The sequence below is a fragment of the Sciurus vulgaris genome (genome assembly GCF_902686455.1).
Source record: "Sciurus vulgaris genome assembly, chromosome: 6".
Classification (NCBI taxonomy): domain Eukaryota; kingdom Metazoa; phylum Chordata; class Mammalia; order Rodentia; family Sciuridae; genus Sciurus; species Sciurus vulgaris.
The window spans coordinates 59,131,027-59,154,855 of NC_136466.1; the positions used below are offsets into that span (position 1 = coordinate 59,131,027).

The following is a 23,829-nucleotide window of genomic DNA, read 5'->3' on the forward strand; positions in this document are numbered from 1 at the left end:
AGACAGGTCAAAGGACAGTCTTTGCATTATTATAAAGCAGTGCATTTCTCGACTAGGCGCAAACCTCCCTCTGGAGGCTGTTCGGCCATGTCTGAAAACATCTTTGATTGACATGACTCTGAAGTAGTCAGGCACACATGAAGGTAGAGGCCAAGGATGATGCTAAATATTTTATAAATGTACCTGATTACTCCCCCGGGGGAGAAATTGTTTGAATTCCAAACGTCAATTGTGCTGGTTGAGAAATCTTGACTTAAAAGTTGTTACTCTTTATAAGAGAACATCTCTAATACCTGAAATCTAATTTTATGTTTATATTCTGAACCTATCACCCCAGGATCTGACATTAGGATCTCTTTGTTCCAGTCTATGCTTTTCTAATTGCAGTTAATTATGGTGGTGGTGTGCCGAGCATCGTTTTATTTGAAGGTGATCACTTTTAACTACTTAAAAGCTGAAATCCTGTTTGAATTTTTTAAAAAAATTATCAAGTTTTGCTCCTTTTAATACTTTGCAGTTCCCCGTCCAAGTCCTCCCAGAAATTAGGTTGAGATAAAGTGATTAAGATTTCAAATCCATTATTGGAAATTTCTGTCTTCTAAGGAACTGAAACGAACAAAATTTTGAGCGGGTCTTCATTCTCCAAGGAATCATCAAATTGTACTAGTCTTCTTAGTGTATCTGTTAGTCTGTGCTGTTTTCTTTAAGACACCATGGCCATCCTCCAGAAGGACTGCAGGACTCTGCACAGGCCAACAGGTACCAGCAGATGGTTCCTGGCTGATTTGTCTCCAAACACAATTCTAAACTCTCTGAGAACACCGCTGTTCGAAGGCCGGAGGAGCTGGGGGAGCGAGGGGGAGCACAAACCCCTATGCTAACTGGGTGCAACCAGGCAAGAACAATTGGGGCAAGAGAGGTAGGTCACCGATCTGCTAGGTACTGGGCGCTCAGTTGACTGTCTGAGAAGGGGCTGGAGTGCCCACGCGACTAGAGCTGCCGCAGCACTGCGCCTGGGGAAGCTAGAGGGGGCGGTCGAGCGCGGCGGACGCAGGCGCGCACACCCCAGTCCCGCCGCCCACCCCTCCGCCGCGGTCCGCCCTCTGCCGGGGCGGGGAGAGCACGCGAGGCGCGGCCGCCAGGGCCCGCCCCTCTGCCTGGCCAAGCGGGCGAGCGGGCGGGCTGCGCGGGGAGGCGGGGCGCGGCGGCGGGCTGTGTCTGCGCCTCGGCGGCCTCGGCGCCCGCAGACGCTCTGGGAACATGGCGGCGGCGGAGCCCGCTGTCCCGGCGCTTCCCGGCAGCAGCGGCGTGGGCACGGGGGCGCCGTCGGGCACCGTCCCGGTGCTCTTCTGCTTCTCAGTCTTCGCGCGGCCCTCGTCGGTGCCGCACGGTGCGGGCTACGAGCTGCTCATCCAGAAGTTCCTCAGCTTGTACGGCGACCAGATCGACATGCACCGCAAATTCGTGGTGCAGCTCTTCGCGGAGGAGTGGGGCCAGTACGTGGACCTGCCCAAGGGCTTCGCGGTGAGCGAGCGGTGCAAGGTGCGCCTCGTGCCGCTGCAGATCCAGGTGAGTCCCGTGGGAGGGTCGCGCGCCTCGCCGCTCCTCCCGGTCGCCGGCAGTCCGGGTGCAGTCCTCGTCCCCGCCCCTGCCGCGCTCCTCAGGTGCCCCGAGCCGCCAGGGCGCCGGGCCCTGCGCACTTGGCGGAGTTGGAAGGGCCGAGTCGCTATCGCAAGCCTCGGGGCCGGCTCGGAGAATGCGCCTGTCCGAAGGTGACGGTCACCAGCTGTCCCCGGCGGGGGCGTGGGCCTCCCAGCTGGTCGCGGTGCCCGCGAACGCCCCCACGTGTGTGGACCTCTGCCGCCCGCATCCGCTTTGTGTGCCAGCCTCCTGCGTAACCAAAGAGCTGTGCAATAGTAGCAGTGTTTTTATTTTGATGGGTGATGCAGAACAAGGGAGAACACACTGTGGGGAGTATTGGCATTAGGGTTTGTTCCCGGACTTGTGTTAACCAGTTGCGGAATCCCAAACTTTAGGAGTCAAACCTTTTCCTCCTGCTCTTCCCCAGCTCTCGCGGCTTTGAGCTTAAGCATCCCCTGTTCTAAAGTGAAACAACCATTTGCTTAGCCTTCTTCTAGTAACTGTCAAATGATTCTGTTGAATACGTTTGAGTTGCCTACATTGGAAAAGTCCTTCGATCCAGAACTGTAATACCGTCTTTAATACTCAGTTTAGGCAAGACCATGAATTCCGGTCCTGCAGACTAAGAAAAGTTGTATCTGAGGATTATTTCAGAGTTTTTTATTTTTATGTTTTAAAAAATGTGCTCTCATACCACGCAGGCCCATCTCCTGATCCTCCCCCCTTATTTTTTCATATCAAAGAATACACTGGAGAATTTATATTTTTGAAAGGAAAGAATGTAAGGTATAATTTAGGTACTACACCATCCATATTTTTCCTTTAGCTGAAAAACTGATGTCCTTTCTTTGAAAGACCACACCTGAAAGTGGGCTATGAGATTAGAAGGGATTTTGATATTCAAGTGCCATTTTCTGAGGATCATTCCCTAGTTGTTTTTTTTTTTTTTCCCCAGCTGTAGTTGGAGGATGAATTGGTGATGTTTCCCAGCACTCCATCACCCATTCCAAAAGGGTCAGAAGTAGATACTTTAACCTGTGTGAAGTTCTAATATTCAGAGGGCAGAGTCTATAGGATTTCACTGTACACCCCTGGAGAGCCTACTGGGGGTAATCTGATTCCTGTGCATTTGCCCTGCTGCCCAGATGGAGAATTGCCTTTCATTGGTGCTTAAGATTCCCCATTCTTATGTCTTCAACAGTTTTCCTGCCTGATACCTCTCTGCAGCCCTCCTTGTCAGTCTATTTAGATTACTGCTGCCAGAATACCTAAGATGTTGGATGCACCTTTGACAAACCCACTTACAAAGCAAGACTCCAAAATTTGATGAGATCTGGAGCTATACTGAGGATGCATACTTCTTTGTGAAGCATTTCCTGTTATCCTTGGGAGGGAGGGTGGGTTCTTGGCTAAGACAATGCTGTCCTGAGCTAGCCTCTGAAGTCTGTAAGCTTTATTTCCCTCCACAGGGTATGATTTTTATATTTTGAAAATTTTAAGGCCTCAGTCTGAAACTCTTTTTAATTAAACATTCTGGAAATTAATAACATCAGTGTATGTGCCTGAAATATCCTGTAAACACTCACAAAGCAATATATAATTCAGGTCACTTGAAGCTTTTGAAACATTTTATGTGTAGTTAATTTTTCTGTTGTGATGTTTGAAATAACAATAATTCAAACAAAATAGCATTACTCTGTTCCATCTGTTAAAAAATGTTATTTTTTCTCACTGAATAGTCCACAATTCTTAAGCATCAGTTATATATGTTTATACTTTAAAAGTTTAAAGTATCTAAAAATATTTTCCCTTATGTTGTCTCATTTTAGTAGTCATAATATGTTGATTTCTTTAGCCAGGTTCCTCTCCCAGCATACAAGTAGATAATATGAAGGTATAATATGCATAGATATATGCACCATGTACCATATGTATACCTTTTGATACCTTTTTGTATCTATATGAGGTGATTTTTAACCACACAGACACATGTGTGTGAATATACTCCAAGAATATACTCTAAGATTTCTATACTATATTTTATGGAACCCATCTGATCATCATAGTGACATGGACATCTTATGGCTAGCAGAGACCCTAGTGTTCATTCTAGGGTCTTAGAGTCTTAGAATCCAACTTTAAGTGATCATTGTAAAGGGAATGCAAACCTGGATTCCAGGTTTAGATTCAATTCCAATTTTTCATTTCACAGAAGAGCAGAACATATAGAGGTAAGGAATTTAGGAAATTGCTCAAGGTTATATTAGCATTAGCAAACCACACATAGGTCCTCAGGTAATATCTGCTAGAGTATTCTCTTTTCAGGCTTAAATCAGAATACTGAGCAGTCTGGAAAACAAGCCTCCAACTTGAGTTGTTATTGGTTCATTTGTCTTGATGCTGCTCATTGTTATTTGGAATAAATTCCTGTCTCTTGGAAAGACCTAAGGTGGCCCATCAGGGAGGCCAGACCACCTGGGATATAGAAACAAAGAGCACAAGTTCTGCCATGTGTGACTACTTAAATAATGGGATTTATTATTTCTCCAAATCTAGGTCCTGGACCTTTTGTGGCCCTGGCTCACATTCTGGAATTTGTAGGATCTGAGTCTGCCTTCATACTTGCTGTGAATACTGTGGCTAGTGACCTTGTGAAACACAGTAGTGGTTTGTACCACACTACACCTGTGTTTAACAGTGGTTCTATGGGAACTGATCTTTAAGACCTCCACTACTAGTGTTAGGCTGTGTAATTTTTAGTGTCTCCTATTCCTAAATATTCTGTCAAAGTGACCGGGCATCTGCTGACAGCTCAGGTAGCTGAAGATGTGGTGTTCCATGCATGGTTTATGTGTCTGAAAGCTTGGTCAGATGCTTGAAGTCTGATGAATTTAGAAATGCAGAGGACAGAATGTAAATGAGAGAATTGTATAGTGGGAATTTAGGTCATTTTTATGACTTAGAAGTTTTAATTTTAAAGGCATTTTCCAAGTTTAAACTAATGGAAACATTTAACCCTGGAAATTCCTATAAATCAGTGATCTTTTCACTACCAGTTCCATTTTTAACCTTTGACCAGGGAAGGCAGAGACTAAGGAAAAGACAGGAGGAAATGGGCTTTGTGAGCAGGATGTCAGTAAAATTTTGCTTCTGTACATGGAAGGGAAGGTTTTGGCAGCCTTGCATAGCCAGGAGAAAAGGGCTTCCCTGACAAGGTTATTTTGACCTTTTCATGAAATGGTTAATTAATTGGGAAGGTTTGCGGATCCAGCTTTCATGTACTTAGAAGTTTATTATTATTATTATTACCATGCTACATGGGAGTGCATCCATTTTGTAGCTGGAAGAGACAGTAGAGTTCATAGCGGGAAGGGATGAAAGGCAGGGTTTGGAAAGAAGAGGGGAAGGAATCTGGTCAGCTAGTTTGAGGGTGGAGATTTGAAATTATAGGACTGTAGCTGTAGGAACATTGTAGGAAGAGCAGGGAGATGAGCTGCTGCTCAGAAATCTGCCGGCCATTGTGCTGCCAGGGGCACTGAAAGAAGACAGCTGGATCCTCAGGTTGTGGTATTGTCTCCAGCCCATTGGTTTGATGAGTGTGAGTATATGTCCAAAAAAATGAACATTCCAGAATAATACCCAAAACATTGTGTACTTTTTGCTCTTTGTGAATACGTTAGAGGTTACCTATAAATAACTGCATTTGAAAGTTTTTTTTGTTTTTGTTTTTTGTTTTTCATTAGTTAGGCAAAGGGAATCCTAATGTAGATTTAAATGTCACTGTGTTCCTGGGCTCTGTCCAGCTTCACCTTCACCCTAGTCTGAGGCACAGTCTTAAGAAATACCTAAGTACTCAGCTCTGAAGTGGGAGGAGATAGCTAGTCTTCCCTGGGGTGTTAGAAACTCTGACTTGGTTAAGCTGGAGATATAAATGTTATGCCAATGACATCTGTGTTCATGGCAGTAAAATATGTTGAGAAAATAAGAATGAAATAAATATTCTCTTCCTGCCTACATGAAAAGATCCCAAATCTGTTTTGTCAGGAACAAATTCTATAATAGTAAGTTTTTGATAACATCTGGACAGTCACTTTATAAATTCCTAATTCTGCAGACAAAGTTAACATAAATTATGCAGTATTAGTATTTCTCTGTAGGTTTCTAAAGTGTAAATGATGTTTGACCTCATTAGAAAGTATGTTTTTTTAACATTGACTTAGCTGAAGAGTGTAGTGTTTCTTAGTGTTTCAGTCATAGTGTTTATTGATTGATTACACGAAACTTGTTTAATCCTTGAAATAGCCTTAAAAGTTAAATACTGCTTTTGTTTTGTTGCTGTTAGGGAAACAGCTTCTGGAGACGTTAATGATTTACCTAAATTCATGTAATTGAAGTTTTTGAAATTGAAATTTGGACTCAGATTCTAATGACCAATGGCCTGTGCTTTGTAGAGAATGCTTGTAGGTTGGGGAAGACACCTTGCAGCCCTCTGTGGTAAGTGAGTCAGTACTGGAGCACGGCCTTTCTGTAGTTGTGGCGGTCCAGGGGAAACACTTGAGAGTGTAATACTGGTATCCTGGATCTCCTTCCTATATTCCTTCAAGAAGATCATTCCTATTTTGTGACTTTTTTTTAACACATCCCATTTTTTAAAAAACTTTAATCCTAAGTGGATACAGACCACTCACTGTAGTAGTTTGCTAGGGAGCTGCTGTAACAAAGTACTCCAAACTGAGTGGTTTAAACTGCAGAAGCTTTTTCACATTTCTGGAGGATAGAATCCGAAATCAAGTGCAGCAGGGCTGGTTCTTCTACGAGGGTGACTCTCTCATGTTTCTCTCCCAGCTCTGGTAGCTCCCTGGACATCTTCATTGCTCCTCGACTTAAATACGCATCATCCCAGTCTCTGTTCATATGCATAGAGCATTCTCACAGTAGGTATGTGTGTCGCTGTATGCCAGTTTCTCTTTTTAAAGACACCAGTCATATTGAATTAGGTGCCCACCCTACTTCAGTTTGACATTATCTAATTAATGATATCTTCAGTGACCCTGTTTCCAAGTAAGGTCATTTTCTGAGGTACTAGGGGTTAGGACTTCAATGTGTGAATTTTGGGGAACACAGTTCAACATATGACACTCACCACATATTACTTTTATGGAGGGAATGAGAATTGGGGCATGGCGTGTCACTAAGCTACGTCAGCCACTCTGTATGGGATTTGGGCAAAGGCTAGTGCAGATTCCTAGTAGAAGTAGCAGCTGTTGTTGGAAAATGATCAGCGCACATGCATTCATGAAAAGGGGTAAATAGTGTCATAGCAGGAACATGGGACTTGGTGATGAAAAATCTGTTGGATATGAAACCGAAGGTCAAATTCCAGCTATGAAAATTCTTAAAGTGAACAGAAATTTATACTTGAATTTGATCTTTTAAACTCTTGCTTGATGAAGCTATTGGCTGTGATCAACTTTTTATATTTAAAAATATCTTTTTATTTTTTATATATTTATGTCTTGTTTGTGTATGTGTAGAAATGCATAGCTTTATAGCTATACAGAGGTATATACACGTGGGTCCAAGTCCACTTTTAATTTGCTGCAGCAGGATTGGTAGTCTTTCAGTTGCAACATGTAAATGTTTGGCTATTAGTAGTATTTTTGGTTATCTAGAAATTCATAAGTTAAAGTAAGAAATCCCTAAATTATATAGAGTGGTGTTATTATAACAACAGCATGTTGAAATTTGTGTGGATTTGGGGTGGGGAGTAGAAAGGACTGGTTAAAAGTTTTTGGTTTGTTTTTGGTTGCCAGAACTTCCTTTCTGGCCTGTCAGATATGGAGGTTATTAAAAAAGTAGCATTTTCTCCCAACTACCACAGCATAGGGAGGCTATTACTTTTATTTTAATAAACTTTTTTTTTTTTTTTTTTTTGAGCTGTTGGGGACTGAACCCAGGGCCTTGTGCTTGCAAGCACAAAAAAAGTCATTAGAAAGCAATGAAAGTCAATGAAAATATCACATCTCTAAAATAAAATGTTGCTCTATCAACTGAGCTATATCCCTCGCCCCTCTAATAAACATTTTGTTTTAGAGTAGCTTTAGAGTTGTAGTGAAGTTCCAGAGGTAGTACAGAATTTCTGTATGCCTCTCTGCAGATTCCTTTGTTAACATGTTACTTTACTATGGTACATTTGTCACAACAAGGGAACCAACATTGGTATATTACTGTTAACTAAATTCCACATTTTATTTGGATTTCACTAACTTTTCCTAAGGTACTTTTTCTGTTCCAGGATCCAGTCCAGAATACCAGTTACATTTAGTTGTCATGCCTCCTATGACTCCTTTGGGATGTGTTATTTTCATTGACTTTCATTGCTTTCTAATGACCTTGAGAGTTTTGAGGAGTTCTGGTCATATATTTTGGTAGAATATCCTTCAGTTTGGGTCATCTGAGGTTTTTCTTGTGAATCGATGGGGCTGTAGGATGTTGAGAGAAGATTGGGAAGGTCATTCTCGTTGAATGTACTCTTTATCAACATGCCATCATGAATTAGGACAGTCACAATCATCTGGCCAAAGTATGCTGTCAGGTTTCTCCTGTTTGTCAGGTAAAGTTACTCTTCCCCATGTGTACTGTATTCTTAAGAAGCAAATTATCAGATGCAGCCCTGTTTAAGGGAAAAGTGAAGAGGATCTAAGCAAGGTGGGCATTTTTGATGCACAGAATCTGCACGCAAGCATGCTTTGTTGCTGTATTCTCTATGCTTTCTTTGTTTACTGAGAGTTCTTATTCTAGAAAGGTTTTATAGGGTGCTGGGGATTTCAGGGCTGCATTTTCTGACATCCTTCATCTAGATCTAATATGACATACACCTGATGTAGTCCCCTGTCCCGAACAGGTAACTCATAGCTAAAATGAGGTACAGGGAAACACCAAGAAACAGGAACCCTCCGAGACCACAGCTCTCTGAATAGGTAGGATTTCTGACTAACAAAGGATTTAAATTTTCAACTTAAAAATATTTTAACCTTTTCCTATTGTAGTCCTTCTGAAGTATTATATAATTTTTACATATTCCTAATGAGTATGCTAGATGGATGTTTTCCTATTTTATAAGTTATAACCATGTTGTATTCTTTCACCTGAGGCCTAGACTACAATGGAGTTTGATCTGCTTTTCTTGCATTTTGATCTTTTCTCTGTCAGCTATCATTTCTTGAGGCTGTTAGTTTGCCTGCCTCTAGCAGTTCTCTTTCTAATTTGCTGTTTATAACCTTCTGTGAATTTAGAATCCAGACCACCAGACTTGCTAGGGATGTACACAGACTTAGTCAATACAGTGTGAGATAGAATGTGAGAGTTGGCATTCCAAGCAAGTGTAAGCTGTGAGCATGTTAGTGAATGGCCACCAACGCACTTATGTTAGTGCCTGGGAGTTTTATTTTGCATACTTGCTCGCAACTAGAATGGCAAGATTGACTGAATTGTGTTACTATAATTTCAGCAAGGCCATTTGCATGCATACTACATTATCTAGGGTTTTACCTTGAGAACAACTCGGAGCCCACAGTTCAAGTTTATAAAAAGAAAATATGTAGATTTTCACTTGAGATTTAATGTTTACTAGAAATTTAAAATGCATAGTCATAAGTAGTGATTGCCTTTTAAAATAGTACACTAAATACACAAAAATTGGCCTCTTGGCAGTGCTTATATATGCAGATCATATTCATTGCTTTTGAAAATGAGCAAAATGGAGGCGTACTTCTTCCATTAAAAATGAAGTAAGGAAACAGCCAAAGCTGGAGTATGTAATTGAAGATGCTTGAATATTTAATTTAATAATACTTTATTGGCAATGTAGAAAAACCCTACATATAGTGTTAGAATGACAGATGGCTCTCATTCTAACATGAATTTGGCGGATTATATGTGGTCAATCAGTACACATCCTATAGACTCAGTAGCAGCAGGGAGATTAAAATGCCAGAGTCCCATGGACCAGGGAATAGAGAAAATAGAATACAAACTGATTAATACAGCCATAGCCATTAAGGATAAAAGATTTGTTTTATTTAATTCATGAAGGAATTATTTCCTGAGTCAGCTGTATGCAGAGATACTGAGGCAGAGTCAGGCTGCACTGGTGGTAAAGCCGCCAATGTGTAATTGAGACACAAACTTCTCTAGGAAATTATTAATAATTGTTACCTGTGGATGATTTTGGGGGTGCCCAATAAGATAATTAGAAGGAAATTAGAAGGGTCTGCTGGTAAGAACAGTGGTATTGGTTCATTTGGGACCAGAGTGATGCGTTGCAGAGCTTCCTATAATTTAAAAGAGGAAAGAAAAGCACCGTGGTTTTTAAGAAGCCGGTGAGACTAAATCCTTGTTTTCTGCAGTGATTTTTGCTTTTTCAGTAGATGCCTTTTTGGGCTCAAATTGTTAGAGAAGAACAATTATAGCATATAATGTAAACCTTAGAAATGTAATACCCAGTGTTGCTCTTAATTCTTTGATTTTCTTGGTTGTGATAAATACTTTGAAGAATGCAGATGTCAAACTTGAGTCTGTCCCTCTCTTGGTTCTGTTTAACAGTGATGGTATTGTTGAATATGGTTGGCATCATTTCATTACATTTTTTTGGACCATAAAAGTTACTCTTAAGAATTGCATCTGAGCATTTCCATCTTGACAGCAATAATTTTGTATTTGTTCTAAATCTGTTTATGGATGCGTGTGTTCGTGTGTGTCTAGTTTGCAGTGTTTCATAGTCTCTGCAAGAGGTTATTCTTTCATCCTCTTATTATCTTTATATGGATTATTTTAAGTTTTACTTTTTGTGCTTAAAAGCAATACCATCAAATTTAAGCTTTTTAGTATTGTAAATTTTTTTCTGATTATAAAAGTAATATGCTTTTAAATAATACTCAGCAAATGTGTTTAAATGAGATTTGAAAAAGTGTAAAGTGTAAATTAACAATTCTTTTAATTATGTAACTGTTGTTTTTACGTATTTCTTGTTTTTATTTATATTTTCACATTACTGAAAGACTGTTGAACTGTGCTTTTTTTAAAATTAACATTATACAGTGAGCATTTTTCCTTTAATGGAACCAGTTCTTTGAAAACTTATGTGTGTGTGCGCATGTGTATGTGCGTGCACTCAAATGTTTTTTAATTGTCTAAAAAAGACTTTCTTATGTGAATGTGTTCAAGTTTGTTAACATATTTCTGTATTATTGTTTCTGGATTTACTTCTGATTTTCCTTCTTAAATTCAGAGAATGTCTTTGTGGAAATGCTGTTTTTTTCCCCCATAATTCAGATCAATTTTTTTTTTTTTTTTTTGTGGTGCTGGGGATTGAACCCAGGGCCTTGTGCTTGCTTGCGAGGCAAGCACTCTACCAACTGAGCTATCTCCCCAGCCCCAGATCGTTTCTTTTTGATAATAGATACAGTTGTAGAAATTGGCTTACTGGGTCAAACAATAAAAGCATTTTTCTTGGTTTCTTCAAGTCCATTGTAAATAAATGTTGTGGTTTAACAAGTCCTAAATCATTCTTTTGTGTTTTTTCCTCAGCTCACTACTCTGGGAAATCTTACACCTTCAAGCACTGTGTTTTTCTGCTGTGATATGCAGGAAAGATTCAGACCAGCCATCAAGTATTTTGGGGATATCATTAGTGTGGGACAAAGATTGGTATGCTTGTTTGTTTATTTGCTGAAATGTGATATACATTCACACATATGCTCATGTGTATATTGCTAATTCTTCTTGTGCTTGGTTATTTTTTCAGTTGCAAGGTGCACGGATTTTAGGAATTCCAGTTATTGTAACAGAACAATACCCAAAAGGCCTTGGAAGCACTGTTCAAGAAATTGATTTAACAGGTGTAAAACTGGTACTTCCAAAGACAAAGTTTTCAATGGTATTACCAGAAGTTGAAGCAGCATTAGCAGAGATTCCTGGAGTTAGGAGTGTTGTACTGTTTGGAGTAGAAGTAAGTACCTATTATATTTTGGGTACAATATCATTATGAAAAACTTGGTATTTTCATAATGCAGGTTTATATATAGAATACCAAGTAGGTAGTAACAGTGATGGAGAGTAACCACCATTTATTATGTATTTCACTATTTGCATGGCACTGATCTGAATACTTCATAGCAACAAACCTATGAGTTAAGTATTCTTAGTGTTTCAGTATTCTGAGTAAGGAAACAGTTTCAGAGATTCAGTATAACTTGCCTAAGGTCGGAGAGCTAGTGTAAGGGATGGGGCTGGGTTTGAATCTAGGCTGACTGATTCTTAGAGTATGCTTTTAACCACTACTTTTTAACCACTACATTGTTACCAAAGGGTTATTTTTATTTATGTGTTACAGGATTTCACTTTGGTCATATTTTTATGCTTAGAAAAATCTTAAAGATCACGGAATTTGTTGTCTTTCAAATTTGAATCATGTACACACTCTTAAAGGAAAAAAAATACTCATAGATTCCTAATGCTGATTTCAGCTGATTTATTCCTAATTAAAAAAAAAAAAACATTTTTAACTAAATTAATTTAAACTAAAAATGTTTAAATTATAAAGAAAAATATTAAAACAATGAAATTAAAATAACAATTGAATATGGTTATGATAGGTTTTATGCTAGTGGATTTTAATATAGGAAGATGTATCCTTTCTTCTATGAGATGTACATTCAGCATTTCTGATGTTTTTAGTTTAATAATGACAGTATAGGAGAAGCCCATTGTCATACCAAATGCTTTTGCATGATTTTGCACATTTGTTTCTTCTTCATCATGATGAGACATTCTTAATCAAAACTGGCTTTGAGTAGTCTTCTGTTGCTAATTTTAATGAGGTGTCAGTTGAGTTTTCCAAAGCTCTCTTGTCATATGAAGGTTAAGTTGAAATGTGGTATTATTGAAATCTGCTTTCATTGGTTGTATAATTCAGTTACTGTTGGAGTGTGTTTTTACTGTGTATTCTCTATAATGAATTGTTACAAGTTACTATTTAGAGATGTTATCTATATAATGGAATTGTCTATATAATGCTATTGCTAGTAATATACACCATATATCCATCAATTCCTGATTTTACAGATGATTAAACCCAAGACAGAGATACTGAGTTGTACTCAAAATCATCTGGCTAATTAGAAGTAAAACTAGATGTGGAACAAGGTCAATCCATTCATAGTGCTTTTTCTGCTTTATCATGTTGCATCTTTGCCAAATACTTTTAGTTTACCATGTTTTCACATTTTTTTGGTCACACTTTGTTTGGGTTTGAACTATCTTTATGACTAGGTATCTTCTAATAACTCAGTTTTCCCACTACTTTTTGACTTTGCAATAGTGCAGACTCATTTTTTTTTTTTTTTTTTTTTTGGGGGGTTGGGCACTTGGTATGCATACAGAAATAAATCCCAATGCAAGTGGCATCAAAACTGAGTGCTAGTCAACTATCTGAAGGTCATTCAGGGGATGCAGAAAAATATTTAAAAATTTTTCACAAAACTCTTAAGAATATGTCAGGGTTCCTAGTATGAGGGTTCCTAGTATGAGAAACTGATATAATCTAGTTCTTGATTTTTGCAGATGAATAAACCAAAGGCAGAAACAATGATTTATGCTCAAACTTACGTAGATAATTAGAGGCAAAACTAAATGTAGAACAAGGCCATTTGCTGTGGTCTATATTTTATCATGCTATTACACATGTGTAAATTAGTTTCTGGTTGACCATGTTCTTACATATATATATATTTTTTTTTGCTTTTCTGCAAGACTCATGTATGCATCCAGCAAACTGCTCTGGAGCTCATTGGCCGAGGAATTGAGGTTCATATTGTTGCTGATGCCACCTCATCAAGAAGCATGATGGACAGGATGTTTGCTCTTGAGGTAATTGTTCTGCTTGGAAATAAGGCATTTATCAAGTTTTCCAAATAAAGTAGGAATATTGAATATTAAGGATTAATGAAAATTTACCTCTTAAATTTAACCTTGGTCAGCAGCATCAGATTCATTCATTTCTCTTTCCACATTTTTTATTGGTGGATTATAGTTGTGTATATTGGTGGTGTTTGTTGTTACATATTAGTATATACACACTATATAACAATATAATTTGGATACTATCCCGCCCCAGAACTTTCTCTCTCCCTCTCCACCTGCCACTCCAGTTTCCTTTCCTCTCCTGATCTCCCTTGGACTTTCAGGAGATCCCCGTCTCTCCCCCTTTCCTTTCCTTCTCTAGTTTCCACTTTTTAGAGAAAACATATGAATCTTGACCTTTTGAGTTTGGCTTATTTCACTTAACATAATGTTCTCAAGTTTCATCCATTTTCCTGCAGACAACATGATTTCATTTTCTTTATGACTGAATAAAACTCTATTGTGTATGTGTACATCACATTTTCTTTATTCATCTATTAGTGGATACCAACACTGGTTCCACAGTTTGACTGTTGTGAATTGGGCTGCTATACACATGGGTATGCAGGAATTACTGTAGTGTGATGACTTTAATTCTTCAGGATAAATACTAAGGAGTGTCATAGCTGGGACTTTGGTGGTTACATGCCTAGTCTTTTGAGGAACCTCCATATTGATTTCCATAGTGATTGCATTAATTTACAGTACCACCAACAGTGCAAAAGTGTTCCCTTTTTTCCACATCCTCTCTAGCATTTATTATTTTTAGTATTCTTGATGACTGCCATTCTAACTGATGTAAGATGAAATCTCAGTATAGTTCTGATTTGCATTTCTCTAATTGCTAATGATGGTGAACACTTTCATATATTTGTTGACCGTTTGTATTTATTCTTTTGAGAAGTGTCTGTTTAATTCATTTGGCATTTGCTAGTTGGGTTATTTGGTTTTTGGCATTAAATTTTTGGGTTCTTTATCTAGATGTTAGTCTCTGTCAGAAGGGAGCAGTGAAGATTTTCTCCCATTCTGTAGGTGCTCTCTTCATATTCTTGTTTCCTTAAGCTTTTTAATTTGATGCCATGCCATTTATTAACCCTTGGCATAAATCCTGAGCTTTAGGGGATCCTGTTGAGAAAGTTGTTGCCTGTGCCTATCTGCTGGAATGTTGACCCTATGTTTTGTTCTATGTGTTGCATATTTTCTGGTCTAATTTTTAGGTCTATGATTCGTTTTGAGTTACTCTTGTGCAGGATGGGAGGTGGGAAATAAGAGTGTATTCTCATTCTTCTATATATGAATAATCAGTTATCCCAGCACTATTTGTTAGAGGCTTTTCTCTAATGCATGATTTTGGCACCTTTGTCAAAGACCAGATATCACTGTAGATGTGTGGGTTTTCAGACTCGTTAATTTCTAGAGACTTCTATGCACAACAGGTGTTTTAAAGTCTTAGCACATATCCTATTTTATATTTTGTTTCCTCCTTGGAATTAGATCTCTAGTGTTGCAAAAATTTCCTTTCTAGTGTTATACTTGGGCTAAGAGATTAAGTTTTATGATAAATTGTTTTCTTTTTTATAAATAAAAAGGAAACTCTAAAATAACAATAATAATAAAAGCTGCTATCAAATGTGATATACTAATTGTATTAAACTTTTATGCAGCTGAAGGGAAAAAAAAAAAAGCAGCATAACCTGAACTAAGAGATTGATAAACAGCTCACTTGAGTTTAACTTAGCCAAGATCTAACTGAAAACAAGGGCAGAACAGGCCCAAGTCTGGTTCCGCTTTATATTAGTTTTCTTCAGACTTAAATTTCTGGAGTTCAGAGGTGTTTGACTGGCTGAACACCACTCACAGAGAGTGTTTTATGGCTGCCTGTATGAGGGCATCATGATGTTCCATTGAGTTGAGGCATCAGTGATTCTCAATGTTACCTAATATTGGTCTTAACCTGGCATTTTCTATTCCAAGATGATTGAAAATCCCACAGTGGGAAACTTTCATTCCACAGCATGTTTGTGTGTGGTCTCTCTTTTATATTTAATTCTGATTCTATAATCATTTTAGAGTAATATACAGGTGGATTTAAGTTCTGAATTGTTAAACTGCTTACTTATTGAGAATGGGAAATATAGGCGGTTTTGTTGTTGATGCTTGTCAGGTGAACAACTTCCCTTTTAGGATTGCTGAATCATGTCTGTAGTCTGTTGTGTTCTTCACAGGGGAAGGTGGAGCAAAATGAGAAGGGGAGAAGGAGGGAAAGAGAAGAGTAAAGGGAGTAGAGAAGGCTAATGTGGAAGTAGGTCGTGGCTGGCAGCCGCAGTTGACTTAAGGCCCTGGTGGGACACCCCTCCTCTCTTACTCCTCTTATTCCTAATGTGGTGACTCCCATATTAGAATTACAGGTATAAATAGTTTTATTTTTAAAATTGTTTTCAAATCCTCTGAGATTGTTGGATTTGCTGGTAGCTACTAAGTGTTGCTTCTTCCAATCTCAACAAATAGCCGAAAGCCATTCTTACAGTCATGTCAATCAGCTTCCCCTGAAGTTTCCATAGTAAACAGGGTTTACACACTTGGACTGTCAGGTCCTGCCCACCCCACCAAGCAGCTCTTTTCATGTGTATATAAACTTTATTTTCATGCTGGAAGTATTTACAAGGCCTCAAAACAAAACAAAACCAGAAGACACAAATAAAACTTTCCTTATCCCAAAGGAAATTTCAAGGAGTTTTCATCTTTGAAATTACATATCCATCCATATGTTTCTTAGCCATGTCTCTATTATAGAATTTATCACAGGAAAATTTGACTCTTGGCAATTCCATCTGTCCACAAGACTTAGATTAAAAACATAGTCAGTTAATTACCATCCAGACCTCAATCTTTGACAGGTCGTCTGTCTTCTCAGTGATGAGGAGTATAAACAGCAGGGCAGTAATGTAGGTTTGAATGCAGTGATGATGTTTCATAAATCTGTGTCCTTGAACAAGGTTTGTGAACTCTGTGTTTCAGATTTCTCATTGGTGAGGAGGAAATAATAATAGCAACTACACTGTAGCAATACTGTGAAAATTGAATGAGATAATGTGTCCTAGTTTAGTGTAGGACCCCACACAGTAAGCACTCAGATACTAGCTGCTTTTTTTTCCTGTTGATGTTATTTGTTATTGGCTTCATGAGGTTAGTTTTACCAGAAATATCTAAGCATATAAAACCTAAGACCCCAAAGGACTTGTCCTGAGAAGTTCTAACAAGGGAAGGAAAATACTTATTATCTGTGGTACATATTGAAGAACCTACATGGAATTCAAGTGTTGAGATTGAAAGGGAGAAAAATCATAGATTAGGTCCCTGGTGATGGGGACACTTGCCTGACTGCAGAATTTTCCTCTTGGTCTTATTTTGGTGTGGATGTGATATAGCTTATCCCTAAATTATTATTATTATTATTATTTTTAAAACGTTGTTGCTCACCACCATTCTTCCTCCAATTTTTTTTAATTCTCTAACTCTGAAAATTAAAATAGCAACATGGCCATCTCCTCTTTTTCTTTATTCCTTTAGAACGTAACTACTTAAGATAATTTTTGACACTATTTATATTGCTTATTAAGATTATTATACTAATAAGATTTGTAGTTATCAAGGGTGGGTCTATGGCACGTACTTTATTCAAGGAGTGTTTTCTGGTCTGAGTCTGTAACCGAGTAGTGGACCTCTTACCTAGCATACGTGAGGCCCTGGGTTCAGTTCCCAGCACTTTAAAAAAAATCCACTCATCCATCAACCAACCAATCAAGTGCCTTCTGAGTACCTGCCATCTCTCAGGCATTATTTCTTTCAACTAATTAATTGTACAATAAATTCAGGATAAAATAGGATTAAATCCTCACTTGAATGTGGACATTCTTGTACTTCTGGATAGTTTTTAGTGCTACTCAGAATTTGGTGGGCTTCACCTTCCCTTATACCTTCTTTCATGATATTGTGCACTTTCATTTTTGGGTTGTGTGTCAGAGAAACCTTTCTTTTTCTTCGGCCTAGTTTGAGTTGTTTTGCAAGTTGTAAAGGGAGAGCTCCAGAGGCATAGGTGCCCAAGGGGAGAGTAGGCTTGGAACCCTGTTCTCAGGTGGTGGCCAAGAATCTTCCAGATACATCCAAAATGGCCACTGTGTTGTGTGTGTGCTCAGTTGCCCTCAGGCTCATCAGGGCAGGCAGGATGCACAGGTCTTCCTGCCAGATCTAAAAGCTGTGCATTTTGCTGTGCTCCACCTTCCTTTAACATAGATTCTTGGCTAAATTATTTTAAAACCCAATCAGTACTGGCCACATCTCAGTCTTGATGCTAGATAGTATTGTGTAGGTGTCAGTTTATCCAAAGGTGTTTCTGTGATGAGCATCCCAGCCTGCCCCTGCCCCTATTACCTGACTGAAAATCACTGAGAATCATCCTAGCAGAAAGGAGCGGCCTATGGTAAGTAGAATGCTAGAAAAAGCTGCACATTGTCAACAGGCTCTTTTTTGGTCACCAGCTATTATCCTTAGTCCTAGAAATGGTTTCTCTACCTTCCCGCCTCATTAAGGAACTAGAAAGATGAGTGGGAACTGACTTTGTTGACAGCACAGCTCTGCGTAAAACACTTTCTCAGACATTGAATGTCTGCGATTCAGTCAGACTGAATCATTCAAAGTCCCCTGGTTTAGCAGTGAGCAGTAGGCAAGGCAGGGCGGGCACTGGCTGGGTGAGAGCTGAGCTAGAGGAGAGGACGTTCAGTGGTGTTTTCACGGCACCAGACCTGTCTTATATTTCTCTGCCTTTCTGTCTGAAGTAAGCACAGGATGTTTTGACATTGGAAGAGTTTTAATATGATAACCAGTTAGCCTAAACAACAAGGAGTAGGAAATTAGAGTTTCTAGGTCTTTAAAAACCTAACCCCCTGGATTTGTCTGATCTCAAAGAGGGCACCAGCATACCTGCTTCTTCTCTGGTTTCTGTACAACTTCGTGCTGTATTTTTATTTTTTTTTTTAGTCTGGGCAGCCACTCTGCACCCTGTTCTATACTGGCTATTGGGAGCCAAGCTTGCTTTCTAAGTAGGTTCAGGTTTATACTCCGTTCTGTGTCCTTGGGGATAAAAAGGAGGAGTCTGTCAGTGGGAAGGTTGGGTCTGTGGATGCACAACTGTGTGAAGGAAGGTTTGCTTACTCTGCATGGATATCCTGGCTACGCCAGTGCCTTCTTCCTTTACAAAGAGAGCCGGAGTAGGGTCTTTCCTTTGATTTGCCAAAGTACTTCCTCCTCTGTGACTCTTAGAGTGGATGCTTCTTGGGATGACAGTTTGCCTGCTTTTCTTCCAGTGTTTCTGATAATAAATACATCCAGAGAATGAATCTCTGCTGTGGGATCCTTCCTCTGTCCCTCCCTCTACCCACTTCTCCCCCTCTTTTCTGTTCTTTTGCTCTCCCTTTGCTCCTCTCTTCCCCTCCTTGAGATTTCTTTCCTAGTTATTATGATTGCACAGGAACAGTTTGGCAAGGACATGCTTTGGCCTGTCTGGAAAACTTTATACAACCTTAAATTTTATATTCCTGTTTAGTGAGTCTGAAATGTTTATGATGGCAGCAGAAGTGATGGCTCCTTTATCACCCCAGGGGATACATTCTTAAACCTCTTGCGTGGCTCTTTTTTTCTTCTTCTGCCAGTCATCTCAAGACAGGACAGCTCTAACTTATGAGAAAAACTGAAGTGCTAAATGTCAAATGTTTGGGGGCTGAAAAATCAAGAATGCTCATTTTAATTGATTTTTTATTCTAATTAGGTATACATGCCTGTAGAATGCATTTATCCATTTTGATAGATCATACATAAATAGAGTGTAATTTCTCATTTTTCTGATGGTACATACTAGAGGATCACATCAGTCAGTCGTATATGTACATGATTGCAATTATAAACTTTAGTTACATGATACGGGATTATAAGTTGGTTATGAAATATTCTAGACAGCAACAGTGATATCTGTGGCACAACCAGTGGAACTTTCAAAGTATTAGCCACCATCTCCCCATTTCTTTTTAAATAAATAGCTACCACATGCCAGGAATGCCAGACATAAGTATTAACGCACATCATAATCTATTTCATAATCTCATGTTGTTTGCACAGTGGGAATGTGGACAGAGGCATTTCTTTGTATCTCAATGCTAGAAATAAAAATTGAAGAGTTTAATCAATATAGCAATAAGACAAAAATAGTTCTCATTTGAGTGAGTGAACAAATGAATGAGAGATCAAGCAAAAATCTGCAAGTTGTACTTAGGAAATTGCAGCAATGAAAGGTATTCAAATAATTAATAATAAAGTTCCTCTTGCACCCATCCCTCATGTTTTACATCATTATCCTTTATTACTCTCCTGTCCCTTCACCAAAAGGTCACAACATTGGCTACCTGTTTTTTTTTTTTAACTTGGTTACCTGTTTTTTACATTGGTTACCTGTTTTCCATTTTACTAATATGGGAAATAACAATGAGTTTTGAAAATTTTGCCCATCACTGATTTTGATGGTTTGGCCAAGGACCATGGCTGTAATAGAGGACACTAACTATTGTGTTCTGGCACACTTTTGCTGTTTTCAAATAGTGTTCATTGTCACGCTCTCTTCTCAATTGTGCTCATTGGTTTATCTTTTCTCTTAAAGCGCCTTGCTCGAACTGGAATCATAGTGACCACGAGTGAGGCTGTTCTGCTGCAGCTGGTTGCAGATAAAGACCATCCAAAATTCAAGGAAATCCAGAATCTCATTAAGGCCAGTGCTCCAGAGTCCGGACTGCTGTCTAAAGTATAGGCCATTTGAAGGACTGGTATCCTCCTTGCTACCAGGTGACAGGAGTTTAAGCTCAGACAAGCTCTTGTTTCTACTAGAATTAAAAATGTTAAGTCAAAAATGGCTCCTTCTTTGCAGCTCTTAGTAACATGTAAGCGGCTAGACTGCTTGGGTACCGGCATTTAGTTACCAGTGTCAAAGGCTTCAGGTGCTGCTCACCTTCTTTTTCCTTAATGTGCTTTTATTTATTAAAAAACAAAACAAAAAAATACATGGAGGTGCCTGTTTTGTCTATACTGTACACACTGATTATACCTTTCAAAGTGCACACTCTGGTGAAGTTTTCTTAAATTGTGCACTTTAGAGAAAAAATATGTATCGATAATCATTTGACTTTTATATTATTGTAAGATGTATGTTATAATGTTAAGGTGGATTCAGGGCTTTCACTTTGCAGGTTAATTGAAAATTATACATGAATTTAAAGTTGGACTCTGGTTCCTGTTGTCCACTTCTCATAGTGTTGTTGAATTACTCATTGAGTTACATTGATCTGATCAGGCCAAATTATGTTGAATAATTATTTGTCTTTCTTGATTGTACTGATTTTCTCATTCTGGTTACCATCACTAATTCTCTGTTAATGTTCTCTTTTTTGATGGCAACTTTTACCTGGAAAGACTCATTACTTTAATTTTCTAAACAGATGGAAGGGTTTGCAATGGCATAACATTGGTGGAGTATATTTTAATGTCTCTGAAGTAGGACTTTAGCTGAATATCTTTTCAGTCATCTTGAGTATATCTTTTAGTAGGCACAAGATTTAGCAGAAAGTTATAGGGTGGGTAAAAATGTAGCTTTAAAATATACATTTTCCATTCCATATTTTCTCCGCCCACCCTCCAAATGTGGTTAATTCAAAGGCATCAGTAATGATTGGGAAGTACTAATTTCATGGTCACTGTTACCCTTCAATAAATTTATTTTCATTGAATATTTGTTTTAGTGTTTTTTAATATGTGAAATGTGGAACAGTGCTTTTATATTAAAGTAATTAAAGAAAATGTATTATGTGAATGAAATTATTTTGTCCGCACAAGATGGCTCTGTGAGTACTTTTCCATTGATTCTAATATTTATTCAAAGGTAATAAAACTTTGACATTTATACTCTTTCAGCTCATGGGTATTTTCAAAGAAGGGAAATTGTTTGCAGGTGAGAACAGATGGATTTTACTCACGGGCCTTTTCATTAAGAGCAGTAGAATTTTTTTTTTTTTCCTTTTGTCCATGTTAAGCAATAATTACAGCTGAGCATTCTTCTTTTCAGTGTGTTTAAGAATTGTCTTCCAGACATTCGTGAGTCAGAAAAGGAGAATTAAAGATTTCTACATGTTTTAAAGTAGCTTTTTAATAATTTCTTTCTCTTTTATTTTGTTATTGGTTACTTTTAATTATACATAACATTAGGATTCATTCTGACATAATTATAAACACATGGAATATAATTTGCTCTAATTCACTTCCCAATACTTCCCCTCTCCTTCCCCTCCTCCCTCCCTATTTCCTTCCCTGTATACCTACTGCTCTTCTGCCTTTTTTTTTTTTTTTTTAGTGTATTGTGGACATACATAATGGTGAGATTCACTGTGGAGTATTCATTTATGGACATGGGAAAATTAGGTTTTTAATAAATTTAGTGCTTCTCCAACTTTAATTGCAATGCAGCTTATCTGGGGCCGGGAGGGGGGCTTGTTAAAATGCTGTCTCTGGCATGTTTTGCATTTCCCAAAGAAAAAAACAAACAAAACAAACACATCTCCAGCAGTCTCCCTCCAGTGTTACTTAGAAGGGACCACACTTGGAGTAGCAAGGATTGAACTCATAAACAAATGTTGCCCTCCATTGCTCCCAGGCTTTTCACATCTCAGTGAGATACTGTGGTGGGTGAAGCCTTCTCACTGCTGAAACCAATTCTGTAACCTGGAGTAGTTTCTTACGGCTGCCATAACAAATTGTCACAAAATTTGTGTCTTAACCAACAAACTGTGTAATCTTACAGTCTGTAGGTTAGATGTCTGACCTATCTTGAGCAGAAATCAAGTCTGATGTTGCAAGGCTGTGTTGTTTTCTGGAGTCTGTGGGGAGGATCTCTTTCCTGCTATTTCCTACTTCTGGAATCTGCTCACATATTTTGGCTTTGGCTGCCCTGTTCCTCCATCTTCCAAGACAACAAAAGAGGATCTGGTCCTTCTTAGTTCCATCTGTCACACTCTTCTCCCCCTCTCCCTTCCTAGCTTAAGAGCTCATGTGATTTAAGGTCCACTGATAGCAGCCTTACTCCATCTGCAACCTCAATTCAATTTGGCCCTGTGACATACAGGCTCAGGGATTGGGACGTGGATATCCTTGGGGGCTGTTTTGTAAGACATATTTGCCACGGTGTGATTTATGTCATTTGTCCTATTTCCATCATTTCAACTAGATTATAAGCTCCTTGAAGCAAGGCTCTTGCATTATCTATATTTATCTGGAAACACTTTGTACCCCCTCACTTTTAAAGATTGTACTATGTGCTTGGGATAAAAAGATGCTTCTAAAATCTTACAGTGTGACACAAATTCAGACATATCATAACCTTTCAGTAAATGTGAATTGAATTATGTCAAAGGTCGAGGAATGTTAATACATTAAGGATCAGAATAATTTAATTGTGAATTCTGCCTTCTCTCTTCTCTTTTTTGTAGATAATGCCAAGAAGGTGACAAGGCTGTATTTTACAGGAAAACTGAATTGATTTTAATATATTAGGCCTTGAAATTGGAAGCATCTATGTAACTTTGTAGACTAATGAAATTCTTTTCATTGACACAAATAAAGAACTGGAGAACATAAGCACATCAGTAGTCCTGTGTATTGAATTGCTAGGGGACTGGGGCAGGATCAAGAAGCTTTACTTATTGAAATACTCAAATATCTTTGTAAATTCATTCCAACCAGGACCAAATACCCTGTTATATCTATTAAAATACTCAATTTCTCTATTTGGAATTTTTTCCCTTTTTAACAAGTTATTTGTTAAATATGATTTCAGAGCTGTGTAGAATTGTAAAGAACCTGAGTTAAAAGGTCCATTTCAACTTGGAAGCTCTAGAAATGAGCTAGTGGGAGCCAGAGATAAATGACCTGCCCAAAGATGCACAGAGAACTGGGGTCACTTATCTCCTTATCCTGTACTTGCACTAGAAATAATGCTAGAAATTATCAGAATAATACTAGAAATTATCAGAAGAGGGAAGAACATTATTGTTCTTTATAGATGTATACCTTTATAGATGTACAGAAAAAGATGCATTTTGTAGTTTAACAGGAAACTGATTACCAAAGCTACTGCAG

At 38.5% G+C, this 23,829-nt stretch overlaps 1 protein-coding gene across 1 annotated transcript; it reads left to right on the forward strand.

Moving 5' to 3' along the window:
- The first annotated feature begins 1,177 nt into the window (after window positions 1–1,177).
- Window positions 1,178–23,328, forward strand: ISOC1 (isochorismatase domain containing 1). Its single transcript, XM_079144677.1, has 5 exons — window positions 1,178–1,569; window positions 11,230–11,349; window positions 11,447–11,650; window positions 13,453–13,569; window positions 20,309–23,328. Exons 1-5 carry the CDS (start codon window positions 1,261–1,263, stop codon window positions 20,453–20,455), a joined length of 897 nt encoding a protein of 298 aa, XP_079000803.1. The 5' UTR covers window positions 1,178–1,260; the 3' UTR covers window positions 20,456–23,328.
- Window positions 23,329–23,829: the final 501 nt, after the last annotated feature.